Here is a 26,808-nt window from a genome sequence, read left to right as displayed (position 1 = left end):
CCTCTAGCTTCCTGCTTCATTGTCATCACATCTCCCACTACTGACTTTGACCTTGCCTCCCTTTTATAAAGACCCTTGTGATTCCATTGTGCCCACCTGGATAAACCGCGGTACTCTCCCATCTCAATCGCATCTGCAAAGCCCCCTCACGTGAGGTAACATATTGACGGCTCTGCTGAGGACAGGGACATCTCTGGAGGATTTTGTTCAGCCTACCACCATTGTGGACACTAGGAGGGCTAAAACTTGTGCTTTAGGACAAAAACGTGGACAGGAAAGGGAGTGGAAACGGGAGGGCCTTCTAGTGAACTGAACTTGTAGTGCCCTTTCTGTGCCAGGCGCAGTGTTAGGGCTTCGTGCGTTTGCTAGGACTGCCACGACGAAATACCACACACCCAACGGCCTAAAAACACAAATTTACTTTTATTTCTATTTGTAGTTCTGGAGGCCAGAAGTCTGAGATCAAGGTGTTGGCAGGCTAGGTTTCTTCTCAGGCCTCTCCTTGGCTTGCAGACAGCTGTTTCCTCCCGGTGCGTTCACACAGCCATCTGAGTGTGCAAGTGTCGGTGTCTCTTTGTCCAGATTTCCTCTTATAAGGACCCCAGTCATAATGGATTAGGGCCCATCCTAATGACCTCATTTTAACTTAATCAACTCTTCAAAGATCTTATCTCCAAATACGGGTACACTCTGAGTAACTGGGGGTTAGGACTTCAATATATGAATTTGGGGCAACACAATTCATCCCCTAGCGGGCTTTAATAAGCCAACTCTGGTGACTGTTCACAGGAGCCTGGGTTTGGCAGCTGAGGGCGGTTCACTGCCCGAGGTCTCCCAGCTGCTAACGGGATTTGCATGCAGGCCTGTCTGCTCTGAAAGCCAGGCCCTCGCCACTGTACCAGCTGCCAGGAGGACAGTTGTGACGGCAGAGGGAGACTGATGAGTGTGGCCTCCGGAGGTGAAGGGATCAGCCCAAGGGCGAGAGTGTATGTTGACCTGGAGGAAACAGTAGGGTGCGGCCTGATGGTGGAGGCCTTTAGAATCCGGAAGAGGCACAGAGGAATTTAAAGGAAGTCCTGGAAGAGGGAGAGGCAGTGATGCAATTCTCAGACTCTGCAGCCAGATTACCTGTGGCTCCCACCCACCTCCACCCCACCATAAACTTATACTACATAACTATTCTAGTCTTTTCACCTGCTTTCTCCTTACAACCTCACAGTAACTCTGTAGCAGGAAACCAGGGCAAGGGTCCTCTCCATCAAGCAGGTTTCCTAAGACACTGCTAATTTCACCTATCTGAGGTTACAGGGCCCCTTGATGCGAGCGCGAGACACACCGCCTGAGTCTACACGATGACGGCTGCGCGACTCTCCAGCCCTGAACTGTTTCTAAGTCCATGATTTCAGAGGCTAATAGTCTACCTCATCTCTTTTCCTCCCCTATCTGCCTCTTACCCATTTATACTACTTTTTCAGCCTTTCTACGTGGGACAAGGAAGAAATAAAAAGGAATTAACATAATTAAGTTTAAGCAGCTTTTTGAGAGGAAGAAAATCTATGAACTCTTACCTATATTCTCCTGTCCCCATTTATCACAATGGCTGCAGGAGTTTTATTGATACTGAGATTTGTTCCATAACTTTCATCAACTATCAGGAAAACAAAATAAAATTGAAATACATTGCATACACTCTAAGTGGAATCCGTGCTACTGGGTTAAGATTTTAAAATACAGGGTGATACTTGTAAGAAAACAAAAATCAACATAGCCTTAAATTTTATCTATCGTGGTGCAGTGTCAGAATTAGATAAACAGAAGCCAATCAGACACCCCTAAAGTAGGACACAACGTTTCTACTGCTTCTCCCCTTCAACTCGTTGCTGCTACAGCAGAGAATTACAGCTGCCACCATTGCCCTAGTCTAAACACTCACTCGGTTGCTGAGTCTTTGTTGAATCAAGAGTTAAACACATTTTCCTGTGCTGATATATCAGTGCCTGGCAGCTGTAAGTACTCTGTCAGCTGCATCACTGCCATCGTTATCATTTTGCAATTTAGCGTTTACTGCTGTGTACAACCCACAGAACAAGTGACTGCCTCTCCTCCACCCCACTGTCCGTGAGTCACTTAAATTGAGCAAAATATATTTTAGGTTGACAGCGATAAGTGCTGAAGAGAAAAAAACAACAAAGAGCAAGGAGATAGAAGTGTAGGTAGCATCTGCACAGAAGTTTACAAATAGTGGCTGGGAGAAGCCTCTCTGAGAAGGAGACATGTAGGAAAAGGGCTGCAGGGCAGGACTGAGACACGATTCCAGGCGAGCACTCTGGGCAATCCACCCAGCCTGGGAGAAGCGGAGAGGCCGCCAGCGGGCTGGAGGGGTGTGAGGAGGCGTCACAGACAAAGCCAGACCATGGAGCGCCCAGCAGGTGACAGGACTTTTAGTCCGTACTGAGTGACGTGGGAAGACCCTAGAGAGTTCTGAGCAGGGGAAGGACATGACCCTACAGAGGCTTTAAGAAAATCACTCTGGCTGCTGTGTTGAGAATACTCTGAAGGAGGCAAGGGAAGAAATAGTTAGTACACTTTAACCAGTGTGCCACTATCCTATAAATTACAATCAGATAAGATAAAAAAGAAATAGAAATTAAAATAGTCCCCGAGGACTGCCTGCCAGCCCGCTCTGGTCACAGGGCTGCACAGAGAGGCCTCCCAAATACACGTCAGGGTGGGCAACAACAGCAGTATGTATGAGCATAGTAGGTAAAAATTTTTATTTACTTATTTAAATTCTCCTAAAATATAAGAAACAAAATGGTTTCCTGAATTACAGCTTTTGGCAGTGAGTAAAGGTCACAATAAAGAACAATAAACCCCAACTTTCCGTAGCAGCTTTTCTTTTCCCCCAAAAAAGAGAGTGCATTTTCCTGCAGGGACATTCATTTAGAAGAGATACACATCGGCCAGGTTTCCTCCAAAGTGCCCAAAGTCAGACAATTTCCAAAAGTGCAGATGAGAATGATAGTGAGCAGAAGAGTGCCTCAACTTCAATACTCAAGGTCATCTCAAATCCTGAAGAGTCCCTGGTTTCTGTGACAGGGGAAGAATTTTGCTAGTAAATACTTCAACTAAAATCCAGGCAAATATGCTGTCTTCATCTTCTGGTTCTTAATTCTTTAACACATTGTAAGATTGATTATTCAAATCTAATTACGTATTTACAAGACCTGAGAGTATTTTGTAAAAGTTTGTTTAAAAAATTCCTACATGAACTTCATTTGCTAATTTTCTATTACATAATCTATTTTTTTCTTCGTTTCATCTGTCTTCTTTTGTTTCCAAAGATTCCCAAGGACAATCCCTAAAAAAATTATTAGTCCTACTGTTCGGTTGGAGGTAAATTTATCCCAGCAGTCCTCCGGTCTGTGGATGTCTAGAGTGTAAATCTGTAAGAGAAGAACACAAGGCGGCACTAGTACTCAGCACGGACTTTTGGGCATCACAAATAAACACATCGATACACAGAGGACAACAGCACTTTGTTACAGAATTTTAAGCAATAGAAGCCCTTAATGTCCCCCAAACTGTTTCCCACTGTAGAAAAATCGACCACCTCTCTCACTGGGAATCATCTAAGCTGCGCCCTGAGAACTCCCACTCGAGGGCTGCAGGAACGCTCTGAGGCAACACGAGCTATCTGCAGTTCTCTTTAGAAAGCTCTTCCTCACACCGACTATCCAAAATCTGCTCCCTACAACTCCGACCCTCCGGTCTAGCTTCACTCTTTGGAGCAAGGTATCCCAACAGGAGAACAAGTCACATTTGGGCAGGACAACTCTCTGTTGTGCAGGGCTGTCTAGTGCATTGAAGGATATTTAATATCCCTGGCCCTCACCCACTAACCGCCAGCAGTGACCCCTCCCCAGTTTATTTATGATAACCAACACACCCCCACACACGTAATCTCCCTCCCAACCTCACACAGAGACAGGATCTGGTGCCCTAGACCTGCTGCTGGCAACCTGGAACAAACATGCTGCTTTTTCCCCACGGCTGCCCTGCAAAGCCATCGAGAAAGTCTCAGGTCCCCATCTTGCTCTTCTCCAGGCTTGAGCATCAGCATCACTCATTTTCCCAACTATTCTTTATAACGTGGCCTGTAGATGCAAAATCATCGTGATCTGCTTTCTCTTCATATACTAGAAGGCTATGTCCATCTTAAAATATGGTGTCAAGGACCAGACAGAGGACCACAAATGCAATTTAGAATATAAAATGGGTTCCAAATATTGATGTTTGTGATTGTCCTCATAATTTTTGCCTTCCTCTGCTAATATCCAGGTGCTTAAATACCACTAAATGTCCATTATCCTGACCAATCAACTGATGATGACAACCCCCATGGAGCAGAGTCACGACCAAAAGGAGGTGCTCAGAAATTCTGAAGAGGAAAGCAGTGAAATGTGGAGAATCAGCAGTTGCTATCTTTCCGCGTTCCTAGTGAGGAAGACAGTCAAGGTGCTACAGCAGGTGGCTTACTTTATGGACATCAGGTTTTAATTTCCTTCATCCACGTTATGCAAGTCTTGCTTACACTGATAAGTAACCTGCAATAACCTGTATGAAACAGATCATCTAAAGACAGGCTCACTAACATCCTTCTGATGCCGTTCAAAGAAAATAACACTAACACTGATGCAACGATACAGTCCGTTTACAAGCAACCCACTGAATTAAAATTAGATTTAGTTCATTCATTTTACAAAACTCAACAATGTGGATTCACAATATAAACTTCTTGGGGCTAGGATGCTGGGTGAATATCCCGAAATGACAGTTTCCTCCTTTCTGGGCAGAATTCTGACATGTTAGCATTTCCTGTCTGAGGGCCAGTGGGATCCACACCTAGGAATGGTTTGTTTGCTAGAATGCTCACTGGAAGCCCACATTTTAAAAATACGGTTGTGATGACCAGTTTCCTTTACAGTAATTCAACTCAACCACAACCTTCACACACTGTTGAAATGTCTCCAGACATAAATCAGAAGTAATTCTAGGAAAATAAGATTTAGTTTTAGATTATTTCGCTAAAATACAGCAAGGTTTTTTATATGACAAGTTGGGGCAAGGGAGGGGGCATTTAAGGAAGTACAAGCCAAGAAGTTGCTTGTTTCTAGAAGTACCTTGCTTGGTGAATACAGAGGTCATTTCTTTTAAATAATTTCTATAATTTATACCAAGGAAAAATAAGAGAAAACAGTAAGAAAAAAGTCAAACCTGGCGAGCCAGATGGGCTCCCACGGCGGCCAGAGCAGCGTAGTAGGGCGCGGTCTGCTCACTGCTCACTCCCACCAGGCTCAGCGCCCCCACCATAGCCACACTGAAGCCACTGAGCCACTGCTTGGTGTCTTCGCGGAACCACAGTGCAGTGGACTTAAGGCCAATCAGAGCATCATCCTTCTTATCCTAACATCAGAAAGTAATAACAGATTGTCTGGTTTTTATCAACATACCATAAAACTCACTTTTTTTTTTTAAACGCGTTTTTAGCATGTATTTTCCTTCTTTTTTTTAAAGATTGGCACCTGAGCTAACAACTTTTGCCAATCTTTTTTTTCTTCTTCTCCCCAAAGCCCCCCGGTACATAGTTGTATATCCTAGTTGTGAGTGCCTCTGGTTGTGGTATGCATGGCCTGATGAGCAGTGCCATGTCCTCGCCCAGGATCCGAACCAGAGAAACCCTGGGCCGCTGAAGTGGAGCGCGTGAACCCAACCACTCAGCCACAGGGCTGGCCTCAAAATTCACCATTTTGAAGTGTACAATTCAGTAGTTTTAGTATATTTGCAAGGTTGTGCAGCCATCACCACTAATTCCAGAAGAAACTGTCTTTTCAAGAACATGCAGCTACAGCATATCTGTGTGATAAGCTGTGAAAGATGACAGTAACTCAGAAACACAGGTTGATCCATAGTCAATGCGCAGACCAAATCAAAGTTGAATGCTACTGCTAAAATGCTCTCCCAGCTCTATTTATACACGTCATGCTATTTCTTATAACCCTGTAATGACTTTCAACTTTGCTTTTACTACATTAGAAGTAAAACTCAATCTAATTCTTTACATAGCTCCTCCTTACCTCGGAGTTCTCAAACTCAACAATTTCCTGCACATTTTAGTTTCAATCTTGCTAAAATAACAGATGCAGAAAAATGCTCACTTGCCACCTAACCATATCCACTCACATTTCACTTTTAGCTCAATTTATTCCTTGCCTCTCCCATCCGATCCCTTCTGTTTAAGTAGAGCTGGGTCTGGATGAGACACTCACATCTAGCTGACTGCTCTCCTCCAGCAACTGTATCTGTAAGCATTTCCACACACTGTTGTAATGATGGTTGTGTGATATCAGAGGCTGCACGCTGAACTCTGCATCCACTTGCAGGCAGAAAGCTTCTGAGAAGCTATCGTTTAGGGTCCCAAATCCACATAATACGGAGTGTGGGGTTAGTGCCTGTTTTTCCTTTCACACTGCACCACCTTCAGGGTGCAAACAGTGTCTTTAACTATGTTACCACGAAAGTGTCAGTCAGTACTTTACTGAAGTGTCAGTGGTGTTTTACTGAAGAAGTTAATCTAACTGGAGTACAGTTATCCTGACTACTGGTTCCAGCCATTGCTGTAAAAAGTATAGGCATCTCTTCTAAACTGTCAGTCAAGTTTCACTTCAGGAAATCAGATCCGGCAAACATTTTCATAATACAAATGGAGTAGGGGAAAAAGGTTAACGAAAGAAAGCAGAAGGAAATCCAGAAAGAAATATTAGGAAAAAATTTCACTAAATCAGGGGCTGGCCTGCTGGTATATGGTTAAGTTCATGCACTCTGCTTTGGCAGCCTGGGGTTCGCAGGTTTGGACCCCAGGCATGGACAGACACACCACTTATCAAGCCATGCTATGGCGGCATCCCACATACAAAATAGAGGATGACTGGCACAGATGTTAGCTCAAGGACAATCTTCCCCAAGCAAAAGAGGAAGATTGGCAACAGACATTAACTCAGGGCCAATCTTCCTCACCAAAAAAAAAAAAAAAAAAAAAAGTTCACTAAATCAGGACATATTCTTTAAGTAAATGGTTGAGAATACATAGTCATATTTCAGTAAAATACTGAGAAAAATCTTTTTTTAAAGTTCTAAATGTAAAAGGAAAATTAAGAACATAAACCCAGAAAAGCAAAACAGATTTTTATTAAACTTATGAAAAAGGCAACATCAAAAGCTATAAACACATTTATATCCTTTAACTAAGTAATACCACTCCTAAAAATTTACCCAAAAAACTCATATTCATAAAGACATTAGTGATTAAAACATATTATTTTTAATCGCAAAAACTCAGAACTTAAATGACCAAAATAGACAAGCTGTTCACTTTAAAAAAAATTATGGCATAGTAAGTCAATGGACTATTCTGCAGTGTTAAAGAGACAATGACAAAAAATAGGTAAAAAAGCTGCCTGGTACAGTGATTTAGAGGCCTCCACAGAGGGGTAGCAGAGGGTCGCAGTTAAGAGCACAGACTCTGAAGACCGTCTGGGTTTGAGTCCCAGCTCTGTCACCACTAACCGTGTGACAGGGACAAGTTACTCTCCACACACCACTTCATCTGTAAAGTGAGGATAATCAAAGTACCTTCCTTACAGATAGTTAGGAGGATTCAATTAGTTGCAAGGTATTTAAAATAGTGTCTGGCGTATAGTAAATACTATTTAAATGCTTGAAAATTAAATAAATGAGTTGATCTCTTTGGTAAATACACATACACAAGAAAGAAAAATATCCTGTTGGCGCCACAGAAGTGTTTTTCTTTTTAGAAAACAACACTTTCATTTCAATTTGGTTCTTAAAGTTCTTAAGCAACAACAACTACTAAACCAAAGTTAAGAAAAAAAGATTATCATTTCTTTACCTGATGGGCATAGATAGTATCATATATTAGAGTCCACATAATTCCAGAAAAATAAAGAGGCAGGCAAACAGACGGATCACAGGAGCCCTTGACAGCAGACCATCCGAGTAACGCTCCCCAGTTAAAAGCCAACCCTGCAATCAGTGAACAGAAGGAGAGGGAGAGTCTAAACAAAGTCCAGAACGCCCGCAGGCAGGAGAGGGGCATCAGCGTGGGGCAGGTGCTTGCTATGGACCACTGGGCTCTGTGTGCACTATTTTCTACAATGCTTCTTCCTTACATTCTCCCAACTCTCGGTGGTAGTTATTAGCTACATTTTACAAAAAAGGAAAACAGGCTCAGAGAAGTCAATTAACAATAAAATAACACAGCTAATAGAAAGAATAATACTCCCCGGATAAACAGGAGGTTTCAGAACACGGATCCTACCTAGTGCGGTGCCCGGCAGAGCCAACACACAGTAGCTGCTGGGGTCTGCACCTCGACCTATCCGAGTCAAACCCATCACCACCTGACCTCCTGACAAGCCACAGAAACAGCAGTACAGACGGGAACACTATTTATCCTATAAGCCCATCCTCTCTAAGAACTGTGAACAGACATCTGCATGCTGACAACCCTAAATCTCTATGCACAAGCCTCATCACTCTCTAAGCTTCAGACCAGATGCTGACCTGCCTGCTGGACACTCCACCTGCAGGCCCCTCAGCTCCCTCAAACTCAATGGGTCCCCAACGCCCTTTCTTAGAAACCCCTTTTCTCTTCCTACATTGCCTACTTCCACTCCTCAACTGAGGAAGTGCCTTCCGTTGTGGTCCCACAGCACCCACGCGTGGCAATACACTGCACTGCAATGACCTGCTCTCCTGCTGTCTCCTCTGACTCCTTCAAGGTGGTGCAAGTGTTTTAGCCATTTTCATTTTCCTCGTACCTGGTGGGATTCCCGGCACAAAGTAAAAGTCAGGGGTTCAATAAATATTTGAAGTAAATATACCAGCTTTCTTAATATTATCTTACAGATAGGAAATGCTTATCTTCCTTTTACCAAAAGATTCCCAGATCAGTTGAGACTATAATGTTCTATTTTTTTAATAATGAAAAGAAACAAAACATTGAACGAGAGGACTTTGGAAAAAGATAAACATTCCACCACAACTGTCCCACAAGTCAGGCTCGCATCAATTTCTTGGAGTCTCTTTTGGTTCTTCTTTTATTTACTGAAAAAATAGTTCAAAGAACTAGAATAGCTCTAGGATTATTCTAGGAGTAGAACAGAAACAACTAGGAGTGGACATTTTTCCAATAGATTTTGACTTACCCAGCTGTCTATCTTCCTCTCTATTAACAAATTATTTATTGGTACATAGCAACGTACCAAGTGCTATGTTAGATGCCGGGCCACCCATATGTGAAGGATGCTGTGCTTTGTAGGCAGACGGTTTATTAATGGCGACAGAGAGGCCCTCCACATCTTGTTGAATTAATGCTCTTGACATGAGTAAGCGCCACATCCCATCCCACGGCAGAGAGCGACGGGAGCCCAGAGGAGAGATGGACTAATTTTTTCCCGGGAGGCCCAAGGAAGGCTCCACAGAAAGGGCTCTGTCTGAGTGACTGTATTCTCTAACCCCTGTTCTCCTGTGGCGAATGCTTTCTACTGCCATCTCGCAGGGCTTCAGGGCATCCAGGTGAAGGCAGGGTCAGGGCAGCTAACTTTTTTCTTTGTGATATAGCTAGATTTTTAAAAGAACATTTCAGAAAATAATGACGATAATCTTAATAAATATGCGAGGGGCCGGCCCGGTGGCGCAGTGGTTAAGTGCGCACGTTCTGCTTCGGTGGCCCCAGGTTTGCCAGTTCGGATCCCAGGTGCGGACATGGTACCGCTTGGCACGCCATGCTGTGGTGGGTATCCCACAAATAAAGTAGAGGAAGATGGGCACAGATGTTAGCTCAGGGCCAGTCTTCCTCAGCAAAAAGAGGAGGATTGGTGGCAGATGTTAGCTCAGGGCTAATCTTCCTCAAATAAATAAATAAGCGAGATTTCTTAGACAATAAAAATGGCTAACTGCCCTCCTTTATAATAAGAAAATGTCATAACTGACTTGACATTTTCTCTGCCACATTATATACATATGTATGATATTATATATAAAAGTACAGTTTGAGGATATTGAAGGAAATTCTTACAGTTATTTCAAGCTCACCCAAGGCTAACTGAGGCCAGTATGTAACTCTTTTCATCAGCGGGTAGGTGATGACGAGCAGTAGGGATGCTGCTCCCAGAGCTACACTGAAACCAAGAAAAACCATTAGAAAGATTAACATCACCATCTCTTAGAAATCGCTAAATGAGACAACAGTAGCAATACTAATTAGAAAATGATTTATCTTAAATTACAGCTTTTGTTATGTAAAATTCTCTTCCTGGACATTGATTAGGATAAAAGATAATTAGAAAATATCTAAAGTGTTACAAAACCACCAGGCCAAATAACAACAGCTCACATACGTAGGCTTTCGTGTATCAGGCACCGTTCCAACTGCCTTACATAAGTTAACTCATTATCATCTTCACCACAGCCCTCAGAGGCAGGTAGTTTTATTCTACTTGTGTTTTGCAGATGACGAAATTAAAGCACAAAGAGATGAAGTAATCTGCCAACTGCCACGCAGCTAGTCAGGCGCAGGGCCGGGATTCAAACCTAAGGCAGCCTGGCTCGAGTGTCCAACCTGTCAGCCGCCACACACTACTGCCTCTCCTAATTTTCTTTTCAAATATCAAGACAGGGGTCAGCCCGGTGGCAGAGCGGTTAAGTTGGCACGTTCCGCTTCTTGGCGGCCCAGGGTTCACCACTGCGGATCCCGGGTGCAGACATGCCACTGCTTGGCATGCCATACTGTGGTAAGGGTCCCACATATAAAGTGGAGGAAGATGGGCATGGATGTTAGCTCAGGGCCAGGCTTCCTCAGGAAAAAGAGGAGGATTGGCAATAGTTAGCTCAGGGCTAATCTTCCTCAAACAAACAAACAAAAAAACCAACATCAAGACAGCTAGCAATGAGACTTCCTAACAGAAAATTAGAGTCAAGATTCCCTCCCTACACGCACAAAGGGGTGTTATTTCTCTAGAAGAGGATAAGGTCCCCAAGCACCTACACAAGGAGGATAACATAAGACGTGCTTGGGTACCTCAAAACTCACCTAACACCGCCCCTCCGGGAACCACCTCCCCAAGTGTGTTCACGAGACTGACGCTTGCAGGGCAAGATATACAATTAAGCCTAACTACTATAAAGTCACGCTTATTTGCTGACCTCCTCCTCTTTTCTATCTTATTGAAGCACTTTGTAAGCAGCCATCTGAAGCACAGAAGTTTAATTTTGTCCCTGTTTAAGAGATTCAGGAATGCGTTCTTCCACTTTTTTCTTCTGTCATTAATTAGGAATATGACTCTGGGAGAAACCTGGTTCCTATTTATGCAAAATGAGTATAATCACTTCTGCTTCCATCTACTCCAGCCATACTGTCAGGATAAATAAAGTTATACAGATGGGTGTATACATCACACACCCATGCATGCATCTAGAAAACCCATGGAAGTGCCTGCGTCCCTTCGGGAACATGTACTGCAGATACTGAAGGTGGTTCAGAATAAACTAAAAGCTGATCTCTCCATTCCTTTGGCGGACAGCCATCTTGATCTTACAATGTGTGGTGGCTCGTTTATACTTGCCACCTTAGATGCTCCATAGGTAGCCAATAAACAACTTTGGGATAAAGATATTTCAATTTTATTTTATTCCTACTACCTCCCTTCCGAAGGAGACATTTTACACACAATTATGAAAAACACATTTACTATACCTGTAGTAATTCAGACACAGAAGAACGCCCAGCGCCAAGGTCAGCTGACCTCCGAGAAAAACAAACGATCGAAAAGTTGAAATGTCTCCAGCAGCGATAGGGCGATTGGCTGTTCTTGTAACCTTAACACATAAAAACAGATCCCTTAGCCTCATGAGATGGCTCCATCATTCATTTAAACTTTTAATCAAGAGTCTGGCCCATGGTAGGCACTACGGCAGATATATGAATAAAAGGTGACATCAACATTGGAAGTACTGCCAAGAATCAAAACTCCGTATTTAAAATAGCTTTGAAAAGATTACAAATTCTCACTACTCATTCTGCTTTATGTCCATCTCCCATCCTCATCTCCAAATAAACAAAATAAAGCAACTTCCTTATCTAGCGATTTAGCTACCTAGTGTAGCAAGTGTATGTTCAATTTCTATAGAGAAAAGAGGGACAATAATGAGGATCCCCAGGAAAGAGGAAATTGCAGTGGATGTTGGATAAGGGTGATATCACATGGATATTTTGAGTGTGGGAAGCACTACACTCAGAAATCAGATGTGAACAAAGACAGATTATCCGGGTGTGCAAGTGGGAGTGCTTTCACCAGCTATTTAGGAATGGGTTTGTAATCTTACATGAACTCTAACCAAATATAAAGGGCAAACTCACTGTAAGAATATAAATAGACAAATTGTTCATGTGGACAAATAACATATATTAATTTTTCTTTTCCTTCCAAGAGATCATGAAACGTGATTATTCTAAACTTAACCACAAATAAAGAACATAACCAAAATGTTCAACATTGCTAGAAGAACTCAGGATCTGGGACCAAAGAACCCAGGATTTGAATCCAATTCCATTACTTACTGGCTGTGTGAATTTTGGCAAATTACACAACCTCTCTCGGACTTAGGGTACTTACTTGTTAAAGGAAAAACAGAGAGAGGAAGAGGTAATAATAGCACCTACTTTATACAGCGAATGCAGTGTCTGAAGCAGATAAGCATACAATAAATGCTATCTATTTTTAATATAACATATTTTTCTACACTTTATACCAAGGGTTAGCAAGCTATGGTCTGTGGGCCAAATCCAGCCTCCTGCCTGATCTGGTACAGCCCATGAGCTAAGAATGGTTCGTACTTCTTAGATAGTTGAAAATAAGTTTAAAAAAGAGTAACGTATTGTGACACAAGAAAATAACAGGAAATTTAAATTTCAGTGTCCATAAACAAAGTTTTATTGAAACAGAGCCATATCCATTTGTCTACCTATTGCTTAAGACTGCTTTCACACTCCAACAGAGTTGAGTAGTTGCAACAAAGATGGTATGGCCCACAAACCCTAAAATATTAACTATCTAGTCCTTTACAAAAAAAAATTTGCTGACCCAATTCATAGCATGCTTCACCATGCAATAAAAAGGTCTGCCAAAAACTATAATGACTCATCTTAGTTAGAGTGCTGGAACTGGACCTTTTATCCCTGATTTGGTCCCTATAGTTTCAACTGGAAAAAATACTTATGTTCCTATATTTGTTTCAGGATATTGTGATTATTCCAGCTGGTATTTGCATGTTTCCAAAGTGCCACCATTCTAAGAGCTATACAGGCATCACATCACTGAATCCTTCTAACAACCCTCAGAAATTCCTGCCATTTCTAAGTTTTAGGAAACTGAGGCAGAGACGCTAAGTAACTTTGCAAAGTCACAGCCACTAGGTAGTACAGTCAGTCTAGTCCCACTGACCACACTCTAACCACAAGGTCACACTGCCTCTTCAGCACAGTGATATGAAACTAGCTAAATTTGAAAGCTGACAATAAACAAGCACTCCATCAAAAGACTAAAAATGATGTCACATAGTGATCGAAACATATTCTATGTGGTTTTTATGAAATCAGAACACTCACAGCTTACAAAACCAAATTGTTTAGCTGTGCATTGAGATTATTTCAATGTTTATGGACCTAATGTTTATCACATGGCTGATAGATTATACACATCAACTAAACACACTTAATCAATATATCCTAAGAGCAACTGACATCATTTAATGTATTAGCAATTTACTTACCATCTAACATATTAAGCAAAACCCTGAGCCATTAACGTACCCTAATGTTTGTTGAGGTACAAAAAAATAATTATAGAGGGCTTACTGGTGGCGCAGTGGCTAAGTTTACGTGCTCCACTTTGGTGGCCCGGGGTTTGCCAGTTCAAATCCTGGGCATGGACCTACACATCACTTACCAAGCCATGCTGTGGTGGCATCCCACATACAAAATAGAGGAAGATTGGTACAGATGTTAGCTCAGTGATAATCTTGCTCACAAAAAAAATAAAAATAAAAAAATTATACACTGCATTAGAATATGCATAGAAAATAATCCAGAGGAATATGATGTAAACTGTAAACTGAAGTTCTCTCTGGGGTTTGGGGAGGGCATAAGGAGAACTTGTTTTTTTTTTTTTTTTGAGGAAGATTAGCCCTGAGCTAACTACTGCCAATCCTCCTCTTTTTGCTGAGGAAGACTCCTTTATACATGGGACACCTACCACAGCATGGCATGCCAAGCGGCGCCATGTCTGCACCCAGGATCCGAACCAGCGAACCCCAGGCCGCCAAGAAGCGGAACATTTGAACTTAACCACTGTGCCACCGGGCCGGACCCTGAACTTTCTATTTCTATACTGCCTGAATTTTTCAGAATAAACATGTATCTTTTTTCTAAGGAGAGAAAAATAAAATTATGTTTCTAAAGAAATAACTATAGCAAATGTTAATGGGGCTGCGTTGGTTCATTTAAATTAAGATTTGATTTACATAACAATAGTTAGGACTCCAATATATATCTCAAAGGAATGGATGACAGGTCTTTTGGACACCTAAAGTTCAGGATGGATTTTTCACCTTCACTCCTAACATCCTCAGCCCCAGCCTTTTAAATTCAAATTTATTTTGTACAAGTGAAGGACACACCTTGTCCCCATGGCCGCTCTTGGTTGCGAAACGAAGGACACGGCACTCTGCAACACCAGCTATGCACCTGATCCCGCGCCTCTGACGCTGGATTTCAGTGAGGACGCTAAATGACCACGCTGCTTTACATGGCCTTCAGAAATGATGCCACCACATTACTCTGCAGAATTGAGAGAAGCCCCTCTGTTCCTTTCCAGGATCAAACTACCTTTTTATCGTAGTCCCGGTCCCACATGTCATTAATGGTGCAGCCGGCTCCACGCATCAGAACAGCCCCAGTGCCAAAGAGGGATAACATGTACCAATCTGGAAAACAACCTGGTTCAGCGGCCAAACCAATGCTCCAGGTACATGGCAGATACAGCAGCCAGGTTCCTAAGCAAAAAAAAAAAGACAAAAAAGGGACAAATTCAAGTTAGTTAACCGTCTTCATTTGTTTTTTAACACCACATCCCAAAGAAGTAACACAAAGTCAAAAACACATGACAAAACCAGAAAAATAAATTTCAACTCATATTACAAAGGACTAGTCTCCCTAACATGTAGGGTTCCTAGAAACTGAAGAGATCAATAGTCCAATTGAAAAATGGACAAAAACATAATAGAAGGTCACAGAAAAAGAACTACAAATGGCTCTTATACACATGAAAAGATACTCAACTTTGAGAAATACACTTAAAATTACATTGAGATAACATTTTTCACCTATGAGATTGGCAAAACGCAAAGTGTGACAACACACCCTGGGGAGTCAGAACTCGTGTGCTTCTGATGAGGTTACAGAACGGTCCAACCTGGATGGAGGACAAGCTGAAAATTCTGACCATATATATACACGTGTGTGTATATATGCACATTTACACATATATAAAAAAACACTGACATCTGAATGTTGGGACGTTCACAGACCACGTCAGGAGGGATACACTGGATACACTGCTAATAGCTGCCTCTGGGAAGGGGAAGGAGGTGGCTGGGAGACAGCGGTGGCAGACTCTGTTTTCACTCTACAGCCTTGTACCTTCCGAATTTTTTATCAAGTGCATGTACTGCCTACTCAAAAAAAGCTAATACAACTTCCTTTACTGTTGTTAATGGGCTTGAGGGAGGGAGGATACTGACCTATATTAATATTTTGCAGCTACATGCACAAACGGGGCTAGTTCTTGGTACTTAGCCCATAAACTAGATGAAATGAAGCTAAAACCAAATAGACTGGACAAACAGGAGACTTCACACGCGAACTTTAGTAGATATTCCACTTTCAAAAGAAAGTCTTTCCAGAAATGTTTGGATATAGAGTCTATTAGATAAATTCGGAGCTTTCTTTAGCAAAATAAGAGAAAAAGGACATGTGGCTAAAGAAAGATCAGATCCAGTACAAAAATGGTCAAATGACAAAGTCCTTATAATCATGTTTAAGGTTCATTAAGCTTAAACCTCATTCATTTACAAATATTTATAAAGCACGTACTTTGTGCCAGGGCTGTGCTAGGAACTGGGAACACAATGGTGACTAGGAGAGGCTGGTTTCTGCCTATACAGCTTAAAAATGAACAGGAAGAAACACAGTTAAACAAACAATAACAATAAAATACATCAATTTGGCAAGAGGGCAAGTACCAGGTCCTATAAAGGCATAATGCAGTGCCACCCAGCTAACCGGAAAGGGAGTGGGGAGGGTTCAGGGAGGCTTTCCCAAATGGAGTGTAACCCACACAGCAGAAAAGGCAAGGAGAGGCTGAAAACGAGAAGGGGGCAGTCCAGACCTGAATGCAGGCTGTCCCAGAGACCCAGATTCACTGCATCGCATCCAAAACAGTAACAACAACAGCTAACACTCACTGAACGCTCGTGAAACGTCAGGCACTGTTCCGAATGCTTTACACGTATAAACTCACTTAATCCTCAACACACACTAGTATTATTCCTATTTTACACATGAGGAAACAGATGCATGGAGAGGCTAAGTAAAACAGGATGGGTTTAACTACTTCATTTTCCCTGGACCTACAACTACAGCTCAGGGGGACAGAGGAGCACAATCCTGCCCTAAAAGAAAAGAAAACACCACTTCACAGGCGTCACTGTCTGGTGCCATCAGAACTGAAGGTTCCATTAAAAGAGAATTCTAGAGAGAAAAACGTGTAACTACCTATACCACTGTGTGTCAGGAGCAAAACTTCCTTCAAGCCTGTATACAGGTACCACACTCACAGGTAGGAGTGTGAGGGGCGCCTCTAGAGATGGAGAGGGTTCCCGCAGCGAAGGGGAAAGTCAGACTTCCAGTTCCAGGTCTGCCACTAGAAAGTGGAATGATGCCAGACACTAAAGCATATTAAACTTCCTCAAGGGCTCAATCTTCCTCATCTATCAATGAGGGGAAAGCTATCTACCTCTCAGAGTTGTTAGGATTAAAGATGAGGGTGATGATGAAAACAGCAACAACAAATACACAGTGCTTCCTATGCACTAGGTGCAGGTACATAACACAACTCTCACAAGAAACCTAGGAGACAAGCACTAATTTTATTATACCGTGTATAATAAAAGGTATATTATACCTTGTATTAACAAGTACAGAAACTGACGCAGAGAGAAGTAATTTGCCTGAGGCCACACAGGCAAAAAGTGGCAGAGCTGCAACTCAAACCCAGGTGCTCTGGCTCCAGTCCACCGTGTCCTAAGGCCAGTGCTATCACTCTGCATATCGAAATTTCTACGGGTGCTTAAGTTCTTCTGGTGCTTTGGCCCTCCTGATTCTCAGTAACATTTTTTTCTTTCTTCCCTATGACACTTTCACTAAGTTCTCTTCTGTGAAGAAAGAGGCAGAGGTGGCGAGGATACAAATAGGTTTCGGAAAGAAACGTTTACTGTAGAACAAGGAAAAACTTTCTGGGAGATGAAACAAAATAAGCAAGTTCTGAGAGGTGACGAACAGACCAACAAACCTGCGGAAAGTGAGTCTAAGATTCACTGGCTAATTATACGTTATTTTTAAGACAACATAATCACCCACAGATGCAATAAAACAAAAATTACACCACCAATTTAGTGGAAAGACTGCCACCTGCTGAAACTTCCTAAAATAATGTAGTAGTTTGTGACCTGGTTGAAAGAAGTAATCCATTCTGAAAAACAATGAAACCCACTTTGGTTATGAAAATAACTGATCAACTTTCAACAAAATAAAACTATGAACATAAAATTACCCCACAAAAGAATATAAATCAAAAAATATCAGGGCCAGCCCAGTGGCACAGCCGTTAAGTTCACATGCTCTGCTTCAGTGGCCTGGGGTTTGCCAGTTTAGATCCCAGGCATGGACCTAGCACCACTCATCAAGCCATGCTGAGGCAGCATCCCACATGACACAACTGGAAGGACCCACAACTAAAAATACACAACTATGTACCGGGGGCCTTTGGGAGAAAAAGGAAAAATAAAATCTTTAAAATAAAAAAAAAAAAGAGGGGCTGGCCCCGTGGCATAGCGGTTAAGTTCGCACGTTCCACTTCCTGGCAGCCTGGGGTATGCCGGTTCGGATCCAGGGTGTGGACACGGCACCACTTGGCACGCCATGCTGTAGTAGGCATCCCACATATAAAGTAGAGGAAGATGAGCATGGATGTTAGCCCAAGGCAAGGACTCCTCAGCAAAAAAGAGGGGGATTGGCAGTAGTTAGCTCAGGGCTAACCTTCCTCAAAAAAAAAAAAAGAAATATCAAACCTGGAATTCTACTACTGTCAATATATTGTTCCTGACATACAGTAGGGGCTCAAAATAATGCTGAATGAATAGTAACACAGTATTATTAATAAATTGTCTGAAAAATCCTGCAATCATCACCTTATTTAGAACCAAAGCATGCAGTCTGGTATCTTAACATACATAATTATTATTATTACTTTTTTAAGATTTTATTTTTCCTTTTTCTCCCCAAAGCCCCCCGATACATAGTTGTATATTCTTACCTGTGGGTCCCTCTAGCTGTGGCATGTGGGACGCCACCTCAGCACAGCTTGATGAGCAGTGCCACGTCGGCGCCCAGGATCCGAACCAGCAAAACCCTGGGCCGCTGCAGCTGAGTGCACGAACTTAACCACTCAGCCACGGGGCTGGCCCCAACATACATAATTACTAACCTGATCTTCTCCAATTCCCACTTCTCAAGTAATAACAGCTAACATTCTTGAGCACTTATTACATCAGGCACTGTTCTAAGGACTTGACATATATTAATGAATTCTCATGACAACAATATAAAGTCAGCATTATTAGGATCTTCATTTTATAGATGAGAAACAAAGGCCCAGAGAGGTCTAGTAACTTAACCAAGGTCCCTCAAATGGGCAGAGCGGAGACTCCGGCTGCAGAGCTTTACTCGTAACCCCTCAGTAGCCTCTCACCGTGTGGTGGGGTGGTCTAGCCATTAAGGGGGAAGCCAGAGATTTACGGAAACGGGAATAATAGCAGCTACTGATCCATCTTAGATGCCTGTAAGCCTACACTGCAGCACCATGACACAGATCCCAAGAACAGAATTATAATTAGCTTTCAGATTAGAACTGGGCTGAGACATTTATGCCTATCAACTTGTATCTGGCCCCAAAATGCAAGGGGTCATGGTGGCAGGTCTGTGCCTATCATTTAACTTGCTTTTAAACTTTAACTGCTGATTGTTATATCTCTCAGTGCTCTGACCCCAAATAGGTAGTGTCTAAACCCAGAACACCAAAAACAAGGTCTCATTTGGGGCCTTCGCTGGGCAAAGGTGGAGGGAACATATCCTGGTATTTGAATGCACCTCCATGCGCTGCGATGGCAAACGCCATCATCCAGGTTAACTGGAGTTCAGTCTCTACTCCTCCCTCCCCACTGTCCACTCTTCAGTCCAGCTCTTATCCGGCCTCGACTCACTGTTTTCTACACCGACCTGGAGTTCCACATCACCTTAGATCCTTAATGTCCCAACACTCCACCCTTGGGTCTTTGCAAAAATATCTCCCCCACCAATCAAGTTCTCTTCTTTCCTCTGCAAAATCCACCTGTTCTTTGAGGTTCAATTTGTTCTTGAATCTTTTTCTAGCAATGGGGATCCACAGTAATTACTCTTTTTCCTGCAGCACTCGCCACCTATAGCACTTACATTTGATCCCATACTGTCCTAGCTTACCCGACAGTCTCTTTTTCAAGCAGACCGGGAGTTCCTCCAAAGAAGGGAGTTTGCAGAGTTCTTTCTCTCCCTAAGGCCAGACGATGTTGTAGGAATTTACAAGTTCATAACCCTACTGCGAGGCTCTGTTTTAGGCACTAGATAGAAAAGTCCCCATATATGTGGAGCTCATATTGGAATTTATTGACCAAAATTGCATCAGATCGTTAGGGGTGAGCACAATGGAGAAAAATGGAAGATAAAGAGCGAGTGAGGCGATAGGTATTCTCTTAAATGCGGAAGGTCAGGGAAATCCTCCCTTAGGAGACGATGGTGAGCTGACAGGCAGTCCATCAGCGCTGCACCGTGCATTCAATCGAATTAAATCTTCGTGGCACGAGTTGTGCAGGGCAAATAACTGGAACTCAGCATCAAAACACTAGGTTGCGGGGTCCTGCCGGTGCCCAAGTGCTTAAGTTGCTCTCTCTGCTTTGGCGGCCCAAGGTTTCACCGGTTTGGATCCTGGGCGTGGACATGGCACCGCTGATCAAGCCATGCTGAGGCAGCATCCCACATGCCACAAGTAGAAGGACGCACAACTAAAAATATTCAACTATGTACCGGGGCGCTTTGGGGAGAAAAAGGGGGGAAAAAAAAACTTTAAAAAACCCACTAGGTTCATCTGGTCTGGCTCTGCGGAAGACCCTCGGCGTCTTTACGGTCTTAATTCTTTGCTTTGGGAGCGTTACAGAATTATGGGAAGGATCAAACATAATGAATATGGAAGTGCTTCAATGCCGTAAATCTGTGCAAGTGCAGAGACACGAGCAGGGAATTTCCGCTCGACGCACTATGTAAACCATGACTGTGGAATAAGCGAATCTGGGCCGGCCTCGGGCGCTTAGGATTTAGAGGGGTGTGAAATACAGAGGGTGACCCCGGAGATGCCCGGTCTGGTGTCTCGAGGGTCCCCGCGCGTCGCAGCCGAGCCCTGATTGTCGGACTTTCCCTTCCATCCCGCCCGCCCGCACTCACCGATTGGCTTGTCCAGCCGCATGAGCCTCAGGTAGGGCTGCACAGGGCGGGGCGCCGCCTCCACGACCGCCGCGGCCGACAGGCTGAGCCCACGCCCGCCCGGCCCCGGCCCGGCCCTGCGCCGCGAGTCCCCAGTGCCGGGAGGCCCCGCTGCGCGCGCCAGAACCACTGACCGCCCGCGCGAGCCCCGCAGCCACGCTTGCGTCACAGCCCTCAGGCCCCTCGCCAGCCCCGCGCCGCCCGCGCCCAGCATGGCGCTTCGGAGGGCATGCCCTAGCGCGGGCCTGACGTCATCCCCGAGCGTCAGGTGCCGCAGGCGTGTGCAGTGACGTCAGCGGGACGTCTGATCCCGCCCACCAGGTCCAGCGGCGGCGTGGCCGGAGGCTTTCGGTATCGTGACCCGGGGAGTATTGTGGTCGCTTTACAGTGCAACGGCGTCCTCGCGATAGTTCGCGTAAAATGAATTCCTATTATCAGCTTTCTCAATAAACGAAAAAGATGAGTGCAGAACACTTGTACCAAAAAGAGTGAAAAGCCTAAGCCCAAAATATTGTTTTGCAGGCAGGTGTTTCCTTTTTAAAGCTAAAAAGCACCAAGGAGTCGAACCCAGGAATGTAAATTAAAACTGTACTCAGAGTTAAGGGGCGTTCCTTACACAAGTGAAAACTTAAAATTTGACAGGCTGTTAAAGGAGTTGAATAATCGAGAGGCGGCGGGCGTGTGGGATGCTGAGAGCCTGCAGCTAGGACAGATGGGCGCGCTTAATCATAGCCAAGTCCTGGACTGCGCTGTGTGCCGGGCACTTTACATGTATTAGTCCGTTAACCACTTAATGAGTGACCGTGGCGAGTCACTCATCTGGTTTGTAGTGTTCTGGGGAATTGGGTTAGTCTTTAAAAAACACTTAAAACAGTGATTCTGTGATATCTTGAGTCTCCAATGGTGGTGGTGAGGGAGTGGTCCTTGATAATTCTACAAAACTAGCTGGTAACTTGTTCACCAATTGCAGACAGCAGGATCAAGGCACGGGAAATTTTACTACGTATTTGTAAAGAAGAAAGCACACTTGCTCTTGTATGTGTTTACTCTCGATACTCTGCTACAGCACTACTTCACTTCTGACACCAGAGATGAGAGTTTTCCACACATCAAACAATTCTGGGACACCATCTAGGTGTCCTATACCTAACTCAATTCTGGCAGCATTTATCTGGAGATAGCATCAGATCCCACAGGTTAGGGGCTCAGTTCCACAAGACTGCCCCTCCCCAACTTCAAAAACCAACCGCAAAGTCCAGTTGTTAGTGTGGTTCTGATGTGCCAGCTAGAGATGCACTATAGATGGGAGGTTCCCAAGGGGCCTTCCTCCGTTAATTTGCTAGAACAGCTAACAGAATTCAGGAAAACATTTTATTTACTGGAGTACTGGTTTATTATAAAAGGACATAACTGAGGAACAGCCCAATAGAAGAAATAAATAGGGCAAGGTATGTGGGAAGGGGCATGCAGCTTCCATGCCCTCCCTGGGCATGCACCACTCTCCCCGCACCTCCACCTGTTCAACCCTAAAGCCTCTGAACCCTGTCCTTCTGGATTTTCATGGAGGGTTCATTACGTAGGTGTGATTGATTAAATCCCTGGCCGTTGGTGATTGATTCAACCTCTAGCCCCTCTCAACTCCCTGGGGGAGGGGGGGAGCCCGGCTGAAAGTTTCAACCCTCTAATCACATAGTTGATACCTCTGGCAACCAACCCCCATCCTTCAGAGCTTTCCAAAAGTCCCCTCATCAACATGAACTCTGATGAGCTCAAAAGGGACTCCTTATGAATGACAAAAGACACTCCTATCACTCAGGAAATTCCAAGGGTTTTGGGAACTTCGTGCCAGGAACTGGAGTCAAAGACCAAATATATTTCTTGTACCACAATATTATATCAATGTATAAATACTCAATATATTCTATATATATGTTATATATTTTATACATATGTATATGTATATATCTCTTCAGTATATATATTGGAGTCAGAAGAGGACTTGAAAGTCTAGCAATTCCAGTCCTAACAGGAACTTAGCCTGCATGAACTCTCTTCCTTCTTCTTTAAAGTACCAGACAGACTAAAAGGCAAAAATGTTTGCAGTCAGGTCCCTGGACTCAAAAGAAAAGCCATGCTCCAGGAATGTGGCATCCAGAAGCTTACTTGTTCCAACTGGCTTTGCAAGTTTTTCAAAAAAAGTTGGAAACAAATGAGCTCGCTCTCAAGGATGGATAACTGGAGGGCATTAATAAGCAGTGAGCCAGAGATTGCCACTCTTCTGCAGCCGAGATAAACAGACTGACGTCTATGTAGACAGATAGAGGGCTTCAGTTAGTACTTGCAGGCCAGCCTCTGGGGATGAGGAAGTTCTAAAATGGCAGCTTTTGCTGACCCAGCCGTCTGGGCTGGACTTCGCCTACCTATCCTCCTCCGTTATAAAAGTTCCAATATTTTTCTGGATGGGCTCTGCTACAGAGGAACAGCAGTTCTTGCAACCCTGTTTTATTGGAGGACAATGGAGAGCTGCTCAGGCTGCAGTGGCCCTGGGGTGAGGGTGCTTTTGGAGGTCTGGGTCTTCACAGGGTGTCTTGTGTGGTTGGGGGACAGGGAAGATGTTTAGGCCAAAGGCCAGCATTGCTGGAGGGGGCCTCCTGGCCATCCACCCATCCCCATCCATGTTTTCTTAAATTAATTAAACAAGGAGGCCATTAGATTGATGTGGCTGTAATGCCATGGTGGCCTACATAAACAGGCAAACCAAAATCTAAGCCTATAAATGCTTCAAGGTTACGAAATCAAAATGCTAACAACGAATCATGAACAGCCAACTAGGCTTTAAGCCATAGCCAATCAAATAATTTCCTTTCTTTGCTTCTGCACTTTCTCTATATGTCTTTCTCCCAGTTCCTGTCAGTGGAGTGCTCCTAACCACTTCAATTTTGGTGCTGCTCAATTCAATCTGATAAATGGTCAAATAAACTCTTAAAAGTTTTACTATGCCTTGTTCATTTTTTAACAGTTTAAATACCTTTTTCATCTGGATTCTCAAACTCAACAAAGACATTGCCTTGGTCTTTGGAAGATGGATAGGCATATCAAGCACTTAGATTGTCCCCTAAGTGGAAAATATCTATGTGATGTAATTCTTAGTTCTACGTCTTAGAAGCCTTTCAGTGTGTAGATTTGAGGGAAAGATTCCACCTTTGAGGGAAAGATCCCATCTTTTTCTTTCCTTTTCATCATTTTTAGGAGATTTGGAGTGAGAATGATCCAGCTCAACACAAGGTTGACATAAGGGAAGCCATATTGTGCAAAAGGAACTATATTGTAACTTTGAATGACCTCTGATTAACCCAGCTGGATATGTACCCTCCAGGAGATATACATGCTCTGTAGAGTTTACAGCCCCTGCTTGTATAAATACCTCCCAGCTGTGATAAGACGATAACATTGTCCTTTTGAGTTCCTTAGGGATGTGATGACCCAAGGACAGAATCTATGCTGATAGCCATCATCAGTGACAACTGAAAGATCTGCTGTGGCAACTCCCAGGCTGTAATCAGATGGTCAATATTCCTAACCCCCTCGCCTATAACCCACTGGCCTATATACCTGCTTCAAGGTTCTGTGCCCCCCTTAAGATGGTTCTTTAGGATGCTAGCCCCCCGTCTTCCGATTTGCTAGCTTATCACTTAATAAATGCCCTTTCTCTGCCACCGTCTTGCCTCTTGACCATTGACTTTTGTCCTGCGGTGAGCAGATGGTGCCCTTTGTGTGGTAACAACAATGCTGTATGTTACTGTCTCTGATGAAAAGAACTCAGGGGACATACAGAGAAAACTGGAACTTCTAGAGTGACCAGACCTTCCCAAACTGCAGGGGACTGCAGGTTGATGAGAGAGAGCTAGTCCTAAATCTGGTCTTGAAATTGTCGCCATCGATGGGAGTGCCTTATCTGGGGCTAGGCCTCTTCTAGCTTCCTTGATGTGTTCATTACTTAGAGCAATCAGTAGACTTGTCATCAGACCAGTTTCTGTGTTTGGTAGGAGAAAGAGCCTTAGAGCTGGGTTTGGGGGGGCTGAAGGTGAAAGCTGAGTTTCTGAATTTGCTATTTCATTTGACCATACTCTCTGTCACTGAAACTTACATGAGAGAGTGGCTCTTCCCATCACTGCAGCCATAGTGCTTGAAGTTGTGGACATAGTCCTTCAACTATATAAGATTTTTTTCTTCTTACACATGAATAAAACTTTACTGTCTCTTTTATGGAGTTTAAGTAATTTTCCTTTGTATTGTACTAATTTGTATTTTTTCTCATTTTGATTGTAAATTCTTTGAAGTCAGAGACTGAAAATAATTTAACACAGTATTTATTGAATTCTTATTTTATGAAAGCACTGTGCTTAGCACAGGGTATATCACGGAGAAATAGTCCTATTCCCAAGGACCACACAGACTAGAGAGGAAAACAGCATTTGATATCAGGTGACAGTACTGTGCTATTGGCCCAGTGCACTGTGGGAGCACACAGGAGGAGCATCTTGGCAAGCTTGGAGTGGGAGTGCAGAAAGCCTTCAGAAGAAGTGATGTGTAGTCTGAGATCTGAAGTGCAGGTCCAAATTAACCAAGCCAAGATGGGATGGGGGAGGAGTGGGGATGGAGGCAGGAGGTGCTAGTCTAAGAGCACACACAACCTTCTGAGGTGCAGGGAAATAAATCTTCCTGGATTTCTCAATGCTTCCGTAAAAAGCCCTCACCTCCTGGGCTACAGAGACACGCATGGTACAAAGATAGAGAATGTTTGCTTCACTTCTCCTGGAAATATTTTCTTTTCACATACCGTGAGGATCAGATCTGTAACCATCTGTCAATGAATTGTTCTGATCCGAAAGGATAATAGAATTTCTCTTATCTCCCTGAGAGGGACAGATGGTTACAGCCCAAACCAGGCTTCTAGGTTAAGCTCCATGTTGTTTTCCCAACAACATTTCCCGATTCTCCCATTCTCTGATACCAGCTGGGTATCTTACAATTCAGTTCAATTCTGACACTAACTGGCTGGAGTTAGTGCAGACCCCATAAGTTAAGGGCTCAGTCCCACAAGACTGTTCCTACTTCAGATGCTAGCCACAAGTGAGGTCTCCAGGTTAACTGCACTTCTGCCTGACTGATTACAAAATTAGGGGTTCCCATGACCCTCCCTCAGGTTTGATAATTCTCTAGAATGATTCACAGAACTCAAGGAAACACCACACTTAGGATTACAGTTTATTATAAAGGATACAAATGAACAACCAGATGAAGAGCTACATAGGGCAAGGTTCAGAAGGGTCCCAAGCACAGGAACTTCCGTCCCCACGGAGTCAGAGTGTACCAACTCCTGGCCCATTGACATATTCCATAGCCAGGAAGCTCTCTGAATCTCGTTGTTCAAGAGTTTGTATTGAGGCTTCATTGCATAGGCGCGACTGATTAAATTCTTGGCCATTGGTGATTGAACTCAATCTCCAGCCTCCGTCCCCTCTCCTGAGGTTAGGGGGTGGGACTGAAAGCTCTTGTTGGTGGCCAGCCCCTTCCTTGAAACTATCGGAGGGCCTGTCTTGAGTCCCCTCACTAGTATAAACTCAGGTATGGTAGAAAGGGACTCCTGTGAATAACAAAAGACACTCATCACTGAGGAAATTGCAAAGCCTTCTGAGGCTGTGTGCCAGGAATCCGGGGCAAAGACCAAATATATATTTTTTATTATACCGCAAGTTCCC

The 26,808-nt window shown here is 43.6% G+C and overlaps 1 protein-coding gene across 2 annotated transcripts; it reads right to left on the bottom strand.

Moving 5' to 3' along the window:
* Window positions 1-473: 473 nt before the first annotated feature.
* COQ2 (coenzyme Q2, polyprenyltransferase) lies at window positions 474-21,285 on the bottom strand. Of its 2 annotated transcripts, XM_046657293.1 has the most exons (9): window positions 21,008-21,285; window positions 15,026-15,192; window positions 11,837-11,958; window positions 10,177-10,262; window positions 7,970-8,103; window positions 5,278-5,466; window positions 3,384-3,446; window positions 1,569-1,648; window positions 474-1,076 (listed from the first exon to the last, which is right to left on the bottom strand). In XM_046657293.1, exons 1-8 carry the CDS (start codon window positions 21,258-21,260, stop codon window positions 1,592-1,594), a joined length of 1,071 nt encoding a protein of 356 aa, XP_046513249.1. In that variant the 5' UTR covers window positions 21,261-21,285; the 3' UTR covers window positions 474-1,076; window positions 1,569-1,591. The 2 variants fall into 2 exon arrangements, with proteins under 2 accessions (XP_046513249.1, XP_046513248.1); XM_046657292.1 differs by lacking the exons at window positions 474-1,076; window positions 1,569-1,648 and having other exon boundaries at window positions 2,750-3,446.
* Window positions 21,286-26,808: the final 5,523 nt, after the last annotated feature.

Source organism: Equus quagga, chromosome 3 (genome assembly GCF_021613505.1).
Source record: "Equus quagga isolate Etosha38 chromosome 3, UCLA_HA_Equagga_1.0, whole genome shotgun sequence".
NCBI lineage: Eukaryota > Metazoa > Chordata > Mammalia > Perissodactyla > Equidae > Equus > Equus quagga.
The sequence above is the reverse complement of the archived record's forward strand: the minus strand, read 5'-3'. Positions and strand labels throughout refer to the sequence as shown.